Here is a 10829-nt window from a genome sequence, read left to right as displayed (position 1 = left end):
TTGTTTCCCAAGAAACATACGTCAATGTCTGGAAATGTTCTGGGTGTCACAAGTGGGATGTGGGTGCTCCTGGCCTCTGGTAGGTAAATCTCAGGGATGCTGCCAAATACCCTACAATGCACAGGACATCCCCCTACAACAAAGAGTTCTCTTGCCCCAAATGTGCATCGAACCATGTGGGAGAAGCCCTCCCCAAAGAATCTATTCTCAGGTAACCTAGAGAGGCAGGGGGCCCCAGACCATCTTCCTGGAGCTGACTGGCCAACCCCCACCCACCTCCAGGTCATCACCCCCTTCTATAAAGGCAAGTTATGGTGGAAGGCAAGTCACGGTGAGTGAGTTCCTAAAGATGACACTCCCAGCAGGCAAGTGAGTGTGGGAATGAGAATGCAATGTCTGGTGAGGGGCTTCAGCTCCCTGCCCTCCCCAGCCACCCCCATTCAGGTGCTGTCCAAGAGCTTTTGCTGGGATCTGCACCCTCAAAGGCCTTAGCCCCAAGGATGGGGTGACGCTGAATAAACCATAGTTCTTACTTCCCCGGTCATCTGGCTCAGCCAGCCTCCCAGCCGTGTGTGTGCGTGTGTGTGTGTGCGTGCGCACATGTGTGTGTGTGAACATGCACACATACAGACGGGACAGGGAAGGACAGGGTTCCCTGCATAAGGAAACTGCCTTGGGAATTACCACCTTTACTGGCTCCATGCTGAGCCCTCTCCAGCCTCCAGTCAGTACTGCTGGAAGCCAGTGACTGCTCCTTTCATTGGCTGCTCAGTGGGCAAGGGGGCAGCAGTGATGCAACGAGGTGACGGCATTGTGAGCCACAGTCAACAGGGAAAGAGTTTCTGAGTCTGAGGTTCAGCTGTGTGACCCCAGCTCTATTATTGACTTGCCACTTCACCTGTCCCTTTCCTCATCCTTAGAATGAGCGAAGAATGACAGCTACCACTTGAAGACCACTTATGATGCGTCAGGCACTTCACCCACACATCACTGTCACAGCAGCCTAGTGAGGGTCTGAATTATGCCCATGGCACAGGTGACCAAATGCAGGGGAAGTGGCTTTTCCAAGGGAACAGGGGCAGCAAGTGTAGAACCCAGGCCTGGGCCATAGGGTCTGCCTCCAAGAGGTGGGGGAGCTTCCAGGGGCCATGGTGCAAGGTGGGGTCACTCAGCTCCACAGCAAAGAGGGTCCCAGAGCAAAGGCCTCCAGCGGCATGGGATTTCTTAATGGTGGAAAGTCAAGTTAGGGTCTGGCCCCAGCCAGGTAGGCCCACAGTGCCAAAGGCTACCAAGCAGATGCGCTGTAAACACTCCTGAGTCCCAGAGCCAAAGGCCGGCGGTGCTACTGGCTGGGCAGGCCCGGCCTCGCTAAAAATAGACGGGCCTTCAGGTCCAGCTCCCTGACCGTGGCCCAAGCAGGCTGCTCCCTGCACCCAGCCTCCTCCTCTCCCCCTCCCCTCTGCCAACAGGGCTAGAGCCAGGCTTCTAGAAGGTACAGAGATGTTAAGACTTTCACTTCAGGCCAGAGAGGACGGTTAGGCTGATGTCCAGTGGGCAAGTTCCAAGTTCTTGTGGGGCCATAATGGGGCAGGGGTCCTGACCTCAACATCCTACACATCTCCCTCTAACGGAGGGAGCTGTCAACCTCCAAGCTCACTCGGGGAAAGAGTGGTGCCAAGGGCAAAACTCGGCCAATTTCGCCACATCTTGCAATGGAATCTGAAGCCCCCTTGCCGCTTCTCTTTTACTGCACTGACTCTCCCCGTTGACAGCACTGTGCGGTTTCTGTATTTGTCGCGGCTTTCTGAGGTCTTCTGCGGACTGTCTCGGGGAGGCCCCCGGGATCGCGGGATGGGGCAGTGGCCGGCCGGCCGGCCGGGCCGGGAGGCAAGGGGCGCGGGGAGGGAGGCTCCGGAGCGCGGACAGCCAGGGATTTCCTTTCAAAGGTGACTTAGAGTCGCTTCATAAGGGTAGTGCCCTCCCGGGAGGGCCCTAATGGCGAGTTTGGCAGAGTCAGCGAAACGCAGCGCCGCGGCCGGGCGGCGGGGAGCGCCCTCTCCCGCGCCCTCGCGGTCGGTCTCCCGCGCCGGGCAGCGGCGCGCACGGGCCATTTGCAGCGCAGGCAGGCTCGCGAGCGGCCGCCGCGCACCGGCCGGAGCGGGGGGCACCATGGAGCTGAAGAAGGACAGCAACGCCGTGTCCATCGACATGCTGCTGATCGTGCACTCGGAGAAGCGGCGCGCCGCTCAGGGCGCGCACTCGGACCGGCCGGCGGACCCGGGCGCGCCGCCGCAGCGCAGAGGAGGTAACCCGCGCTCGGGCCGGCCCCGGCCCCCGGCCCCTCGACCTCCTTGCCCCAGGGCCTGCCCGCCGAGGGGCGCCCCAGGCGCCCCCGGAACAAGGTCAGCGAGGCCGAACTGCTCCCCAAAGCTGGCTGCGCCTCAGCTCTGCGGCTCTGGCGTCCTGTGGCAACGCGTAGCCCCGTGATTGCCCCGGGTTGACTCCCCGTGCATGCCTGCGATGCTTCCGTCACCCCGGGAGCCAGTTTCCTCTTGGTCACTCTTTGAAGGGTGCAGATCAGGTTGGAAGATGCCCTGGAGGAAAAGGACCAGAGCTTCAGGCCTGAATACTGCGTGCCCGAGGCCTGCTCCCCACGGGCCACATTGCAGGGCACAGGGGACCCCGGGGAATTCGTGTACTGAGTCAGACTTTGAGATGGGGCCCCCCTTGGTGTCCTCGCACAAATCATGGCCTCACTTCCTGAGCCCTCTCCCAGCTTCCAACAGTAGAAGGCGTGCAAGGTGTGAAAGGCACACAAGCTGGGGTGGCGTTAGGCTGCTCTCCCCGCTTTGGCTTACCTATGATTCTAATTGTCCTGCAGACTTTCCGGGGAAGGTGATACTGGTAAAACAAAGCGACTGTTCCCAGAGTGGTTGTGGAAAGCAGGACCCTGGCCCCTGTACTCTCCTAGAACAGGAAACAATGTGAGAAGAGTAGAGAAGGATATTGTTAGAGGTTAAATTGGCCCCTCAGGCATCTGGGAGCCCCCCGTCCCTGTCTCTGAAGAAGCCCTCAGGAGCGCTTGAGGAGCCTGGTGTGCGGTGCACTAGACGGACTGTGCCCTGGCTCTTTGGGAGTGAAGTTTCACAGCCCTCAAGGTAAAACTTCTGCCTCCCGTCTCCCTTCCAGCTCCAGTGCTCCTCGAAGTCTGTCCCCAACTCTTCTGTCCCCACAGCCCCTGTGCACATTGAATACGTGCCTTCCACCCACCCTGCGGTAGCAGCGGGGCCATGGATGGCTCTGCCCCCCACCCCCACCCCGGGCCACGCAGGCTGCAGCTGCCCCTTAGCTCCTAGTGATGTCCAGGGGAGGCAGGCAGGGGAGAGAAAAGAGATGGTGGAGAGCTGAGAATGTTGACAGGCACCCAGTCTCCAGAGGATTTGAGGCCTAGCAGTTGTTTGGGTTTGTTGGTTCTGGTGTTCTCAGAGCTGCCCCTGGGAGAAGGGGACATGGCCTGTCTAGGGTATTTGTATTGAGGAAATTGACAGAGGCCGCTGGGCCTTCCTTGACAGAAATGTGGCTGCCCACTACTGCATGGACTGTGGTCCAGAGGGCCAGAGGCCCCCCACAAGGCACAGCTCCATGTCAGCCCATGAGTCCCCACCTCCCTCTCCTGCTCTGATCACATTTCTCCAAATGGTTCTGACACTAGAAAGAGGGTGGAGAACACAGAGAAGGCCCTGAGACGCCAGCGGTGTGGACTGCTCAGTGAAGTGTCCAACACCGGGCACAAACCCTCCATGACGCTAGATCAATGCACTTCACACTCATGATCATGACTCAGAGAAAGAAGACCCCTGTTTCTTGAGCCCTCTCTGCTGATATGTCGCTCCAAGTATTTTCCTGACGAAAGTTTCTTCCAGACGTTATAGAAGCACAGAGACCATGTCATTTATTGACAATCAGACAGTTGTGAGCTGGAGCAGAGGGAGAGCACACGGTCTCCAAGACCCACTGGACAGCAGTGATGTCCAGGAGACCCCTAGCTAAGCCAGCACATGGGCCCGCTTCTCAGGACAAACCAAGGAGGAGAAACGCTGAACAAGACCAGCTTGTTCCAAGGCCTCCTGCTGGTGCACAAAAATCTAAAACACACCCCTCCCCCTCTTCCAGGTGTGTCTTGTCCTCTGGTCTGCTCCCGCTCCAGGGCCTGCCAGGCAGGGAATCCTCCTGGCTCTACAAAGGAGGGTCTGAACTCTGTGTCAGGAGAGCGAAGCTTGGTTACTTTCATAGGCAGAGAACCGACTGAGGGTGTGAGCAGGTGGCTTTCTGCTGTGTCCTTGTGGCAGAAAAGATTAAGAGGAACCAGGAGGCACGGAGTGTGTGTGCCGGGTATTGGGCTGCAAGGTGGCAGAGATGCCTTTTCCTTTTCTGCAGGGCCCTAGCACTTCCCCAGCCATTTCCTTAGAGCTGTGCTTCTCCAAAACACTCCTGGAAACCCTCAACTCCTGTTGCATATTCGCCATAGAGGAGGTAGCCTAAAGCTACCTGCACTAGGTCTGAAAAAGCTTCAATACCTCAGGATTTCTCCCCAAAGTCGATGGGACATGTGCTTTCCACTCCCTGGGTGTCAGTGAGGGTTCCAAGTGGTAGGTCCCAGATGCTGACTATGGAGGGCTCTGCAGAAGAGAAGGATGTCAAGAAAGGATTGGGGGCACTCAGAGTGGTGGAAAGGGCTGGAGATTCATATTGGAAGCTGAGCTTCCAGGAACATGGCCATAGGCTGCAGAGCAGGACTGGCCTGGTGAGGAGGCCTCTGCTGCCACCAAGGAGCCCTCGATGCTCCTTCCATGCCAGCAACTTGATTTTATCGCAGCTGCTTGCACTGCCAGAATATATGCCAGTTCTGTGCCAGGAACTCGACCTTGCAGCCACCACTTCCAGCCACCGCCAGAAAGAGAGAGAGAGACAGAGAAAGAACCACTTCCATTCCCTTCCCTGTTGCCTCACAGGTCCCAAGATGCAGTGAGACACAGGTGCATCTCAGCGGATGCCTCGGCCACTCAGGCTCCTTGCTCTAGCTGCAAGGGAGGCTGAGAGAGCAGACCACCGTCACTCTCAGTTCCCACAGAGATCTATCACTTTCCATCTTTGCCCACTCCCCACCCTACCTTAGGACTCTCAAAGTGGAAGAAGGTTCACCACACACAGAAATAGGCAGGCAAAATGAATGTCTTCTAGCAGATGAAGAATCTAGCAGATGTCTTCACAATAACGCTTCCATACTTATGCAGTGGAAACATGGGCGTGACAAAGAGGCATCTCCATTGTGAAAATTCTCCCTGAATGATCCTGATAACCAACCACCACCCCTGAAAATTACCATGGTAATATTTTTTTAATGTTTTAAATGTAGAGGGTTGCATTCATTCCTCTGAGCTCTTCTCATGTGTGGGCAGCCTCTCTCAGACCCCTAGAGAGCCACATTCCACCTTTAGCTCAGATCCATTCACAACTGGTGCACTTGGTCTGACTCTCCTTCCACAGAAGGCCTCATGCTGGTCTTTGTCACTTCACAGGACTTCAAGGCGTCGGGAATGGAATCCGGAGATGGCAGAAACTAGAAGGAAATGACCTACATGGTAAATTCTCTCATCTTCATTTTATTTTCTTTCCAATCTCTTGAATTCAATACATTGAAAAATGTCTATGAATGTTGGGTTTCACTTGTTTGATGACTGGCCTAGATGTCTAACCACTCAACAGTGGCTGTTTGTGACTCAGCCAGGCCTCTGGGGCCACTGTGACCCTGGAAGATTTCCCTTGGCATCAGGTCCCCCAGTTTCCTGGAGGCTGTTGTGGGGGGCAATCTATCAACTTGAGCACCCACTTGTTCACTGGCTGAGCTATAAAGAAAACCTTGGCATTGTTTGGGATAGTGGATTTGGGTGTGTCCCCAGGGGAGGGGCTTCCCAGGTTATGCAGGGCATCTATCTTTTAAAAATATTTCTAAACAGGGAAAACAGTGGCCTGCCTTGGGTGGTGTTACTCAAGGCCTGGGAAGATGCCAGTCCAGGGTTCTGTGGCTCCTGGCCTGGAACCCAGAATACAATAAGATCTGAGAGAAATCCCAGCTTCCAAAGCTACCTCTTTACAGTGCCAGGCGTCAGTCACCCTGCAAGCCCAGGATTTCTCTGGCAGTGCCGTGCATGGACCATTATACTGGGCCTTATTCTGGCCCTCCTTGACTCATAAGCCCAGCCTCCATGGACAAATACTGTGGAACTGCACTGTGGGCCTGTGAGAATTCTAGCAAGAATAAGACCTCCACTCCCAGAGCCCCAGTAGGGGACTCAGCCAGACCCTGACTATCTGAGCCCAGGATCAGATGACTGACTCATCAAATGCCAGTGGGAAGGACCCATCCCCCACGACCCTCCACAAATGGAGAAACAAGACCCCAAATGAACAGGACTGAGCACCTATGCTCTGCCATCCTTCTGACAGTAACAGAGGGAGAGGACGAACTTCTAAAAGTGAATTCATTCATTCATTCCCTCAGTAAAGGTGTACAGTGATTGCTTGGTTCTGGGAAGTGTTCCAGTTGTTGGAGATGAAACTGAATGGAATAGTCAGGAATGCCTACCCTCCTGGGGCCATGTTAGAATGACTGCATCATAATGCCGTTCACCACAGCCAAGTCTCAGCACCCTGGAGGTGAAGAGCTTGCCTGTGTCCCCTGTGCTATGCATGGAGATAACTTATCCTCAAGACACCCTCCCCCAACCAGGGACCATCTTCGGAGTCCTGGCTGATGGGCTTGCATGCATAGGATGTCTTCCTTATCCTTGGGGTGGGACCATCAGATGGGAGACACACCAGTTCTAGCTCTACCTAAACGGACAGCTAAGTTAGCAAAACTGTGCTGTGGGTTCATGAGAAGCAGAAAAAGAATCAGACCTCCAAGAGACCTGACAGCCTCAGAAGCACATAGCAGCCCATGCAAGTGGGCATGCCCCACCAGTGTGCGGGTGGATGGAGGGCAAGTGGGTCGTGTAGGAGGAAAAACACACCCCGTCTTGGTTTGTTACAGCTCCTACTTCACCTGAGTTGTTGGAAATCCATCTTATGGCTTCTTGGGCATGTTGTTACATTAGAAGAGGTTTGAAGTATACTGAATTCATCCCCTTTTTACCATCTTCAGGGTTCCTGGTTTGGGGGAAGATTAGTGGAAAAACATAACAAAACACAAAAAGATATGGTAACTATTACAAGACTCTTCTTAAAGATGTGAAGTGGGTACTAGGTGCTAGTTAAGAAAGAGAATGCTTAAAGTAGTTCTTGCAAAATCACCCAAGAATTTTAAAAGAGTTTTAGGTAAATGCAGGGCTGGGGAGAGACTGCACAGAGGCCTTGAGCCCGGGAAAGGGGATTCCACCACTCTGCCAACATATGTAATTTAAAATTCACTTGAAGTAAAATTTTATTCATTTTTTCAAGTGGCATGCTTGTATGCAAGCAGAAGTTAAATCTACAGCTTCTTTCTGCGTTTTCTGATGGTGAGGTCCTGGGTACATACTTGCCTGGCTGGTGCTCAGGTCACCAGCCCTGGTGACCAGAATGGTGCCCAGCCTTGGAAACTGCACGGCTTCCACCTGCGAAGGAAGCAGCTGCTGGCTTGTACTGGGTGGAGGGTGCACAAATGTGGATGAACATGCTGTTGGTCCCCCCTCTTGCTACTCATGCACTCTTCTGGCTGGGGTACTGGCAGGATGGGGGGAGCCCAAGTGCTCCACACTTTTCTGAGCAGCAGGTGTTTGGGCTGACCCATCAGCTTGCCCAGCAACGGGCTTCCCCTGCTGTGATTGGCTGCTTTCCTTGGTCCTGGCTGAAGTCTGCCTAGCAGCACAGGGACTAATGCCCCACAGCCACAGGGAAACCAGTTGTGCAGCCATGACTATAAATACCCTTACAGCAGCTATGCCAGCCAATCATCCTCCTTGAGGATTCCCTTCCCAGATCCTGTTTCCTCCACCCTCCAGCCTAGCGAAGATTACAGCCAGCTGTGCCCACAGGAGGTGGCCTCTTTGTCCTCGCCTGGGTCTGGCCTGGAGCTCCAGCCTAGCACATACTGCTTCACCCTGAGTTGGCACACACAGGCACCCTGACCCTTGCCCAACTGACCAACCTCAGCCTTCATGGGGCTAACTGACCTGGTTGGGCCTGCTACAGAGAAGCCTAGAGAGAGTGAGCTTCCCCGGGCAAGACCCACCCCCCACAAGGAGGATAGCAATCCAGTTCAGCTCAGTGAGCCACCCACCCACCGTGACCGGCTTCTGCCTGACCCAAGGCGTGGAAATGCTGAGTGGCAGCTCTGGTTAGGTATACAAGCGATGACATACGAACAGAGCCAAATCGCGCCAGTGCTCCCGAGGCATACTTGCAACTGTGCCAGTGGTCACTTCCAGGGACAGGCCCAACAGCCTTTTTGCAGCTCAGCAGGAGGCCAGGGGAGAAGATGGCAGGCCGGGGTGGTAGTGGCCCTTCCCTAGCCTCATCCCTGCCCCTCTGAAGCAGAGGTTCAAGGGCAAGACCAGACCACCACAGCTGCCATACATGTGCAGCAGAGATGGAGGGGAGGCGGTGCTTCCCACAGGAGGGGCAGGGGGCACCCTGCCATGGTCTATGGCAGGAGCTGGGCATGTCTCCATAGCAGCCTGACTCCACTAGGCTCTGAGCATGGCTCTGTGTCCCAGGGACACGAATATCACTAATGCATGGCAGGTGCCCTGCAAATGTTGGTGAACCTGAACCAAACTGCAAGCACCCCAACTCTGAGGCTATAGTAGGAGCAGGGTACCCTCCATTCCTCTCAGAGAGAGGCAGGAGGCTGAGCTCGGACTCAGGAGACTTGGGTTCAAGCCCGGGGTCTCACCTGGCCATGGGGTCTTTGGCAAAACGTTAACCAAAGTTAGTCAAAGCCACGGGCCCATGATTGAGGTAAGAGCCTTCCAGGCTGCTCCGTAGAAAGGTGTGGAGATCAGGGAGGCCTCACACTGTGCTATGGAAACTGGCCTGGCTGCACCAAAGTCAGGAGCGGTGGTCACTTAGCCCATGGGAGACGTGCCCAGCTTTTAGAAGAGAAACTAACCTCTGCTGGCCCCCGCTGGGAGTGAGAGGCTGTGTACACGGGCTCCTAGGCGCTTGCCTCTGTGTTCAGATATAAGATTCTACTGATTCACACGTGTTGATACCCAGCCTGGCAACTCTCTGCTCTGCCCAGGGAAAATTCCATCCTACTCTGGGCCCCATGGTCACTGCATGCCCCTCTTGTCTTCCCTCAACAGGAAACCTGGTGGAAAAGCAGCATGCCCAGCAGACCCAGGTCATCACTTCCTACGACAACCAAGGTAAGGTTCCGCCACTACCTGTCCCCTCTCCCCCAGCTCCTGTGTGCCCAGATCTGCTGTCCTGGCCAGAGAGAGTGGGGTCAGAGCACAGACTGTGGAGAGCAGGGCCCTCTCTGCCCCGGGGATGCTGGAGCAACCTTCCCTCCCCACATCCCATGGTAAACAGTGAGAGGCTGGCCGTGTCCTGGGATAGAGCAATGAAGTCCTTGGGCCACAGAATCCGCTGCTGTCATCATCATCACCCTGGTTGTCATCACTTTCGCTGAGTGCTAACCTCACGTCAGGCACCCTGCCAGGCCACGTACATGGTCATTCTCACGTGGGTTATGCCTCACAACAGTCATATTTGATCGGTACTCTTACTGTCCTCATTTTACAGATGAGTAAACCAAGGCTTAGAAAGGTGGTCTTCTGTCCAAGATTGCAAGGCCAGCAAGAGTCAGAGCTGGAGTACTCCGTTCCCAGCACCATCCCTGCCCCCCACCACCCCAACCACCATCAAGACCTCAGCTGTCGCTCCTCTCACAGCACTGCTTCTACAGCCACCCTGGGACCCGGCTCCCCCCGCCAGGCCTCCCTCCTTCCGAGTCACGGCGGTTCCCTGGCCTCTCCCCCAGAGATGGAGCCCTCCCGGACAGGGCCCTCCACCCTGGGACAAGTTTAACTCAGCAGTGGGGATTCAGAGGGCCCTTCCTTAGGAATCCTCACTTTGCTGGACGGATCCTCCCAGAGGGGAGGGCAGGTGAGGGCGTCCGCTGCTAACTCTGCAGGAGACTAGATCTGAGAGCACCTCAGGGTGGAGGCAGGGTGGCTCACAGCTACAACTGGAGGAGAAGCCAGGTTAGAGCCCCACCCAACGTCCACTCCCCCACTCACTCACCTCCCCTCCCTGCAGCCGTGGCTTTCTGCTCTGGATTGAAGGGCCTGGGGCCTGACAGCTCTCATAGACTTGGACCTAAGACGTCACTGCCGGTGCCCTCAGTGCTCATGTTCTAACTCGTAAGGCTATGTCCAGAAGGCGGTGAGGAGGAAACCCTGGAGGACTCAGAGGTCCTCGGGGAATTGCTCTGTAACACCAGCTACCTCAGCATCCCCAAGGATAGATGCTGGCAGACAGTGAAGAAAGGCCTGCCAGCTCGAGTTCCAGCAGGAAGTGGCTAGTTCTTCTTGCAGGCTAGGTCAGCATCCATTTAGGGCAGGATTCCTGGGACAATGGCTCCAGGACAAACCCAAGGTCACTCAGTGGGCCCACCTCAACCTGTTACCCCTCTGAGCACTACAGAGACAATCCTGGGCCCCCACTTCTCTGAAATGGACTAGCAGCAAGCAGCTCACCCCAAATAAGAGTAAGTGACACCCCACTGAAATGAGTGTGGATTCAGTTCAGTTCAGTCGCTCAGTCATGTCCGACTCTTTGCC

General features: G+C 55.4%; 1 protein-coding gene across 1 annotated transcript in view; it reads left to right on the top strand.

The window, feature by feature from the left end:
* The first annotated feature begins 1814 nt into the window (after positions 1 to 1814).
* KY (kyphoscoliosis peptidase) overlaps positions 1815 to 10829 on the top strand; it is a 46718-nt gene continuing 37703 nt past the window's right edge. Inside the window, exons 1-3 of the mRNA XM_086316564.1 lie at positions 1815 to 2305; positions 5580 to 5642; positions 9348 to 9410. Coding sequence (XP_086172690.1) covers positions 1996 to 2305; positions 5580 to 5642; positions 9348 to 9410 — 436 coding nt within the window. The 5' untranslated portion in view covers positions 1815 to 1995. The remainder of the gene's footprint in view (positions 2306 to 5579; positions 5643 to 9347; positions 9411 to 10829) is intronic.

Source organism: Bos grunniens, chromosome 1 (assembly GCF_055505025.1).
Source record: "Bos grunniens cultivar Pamir isolate PY7600 chromosome 1, Bosgru_T2T1.0, whole genome shotgun sequence".
Taxonomy (NCBI): domain Eukaryota; kingdom Metazoa; phylum Chordata; class Mammalia; order Artiodactyla; family Bovidae; genus Bos; species Bos grunniens.
Note: the sequence above shows the minus strand (reverse complement) of the source record. Positions and strands in the feature narration are given on the sequence as shown.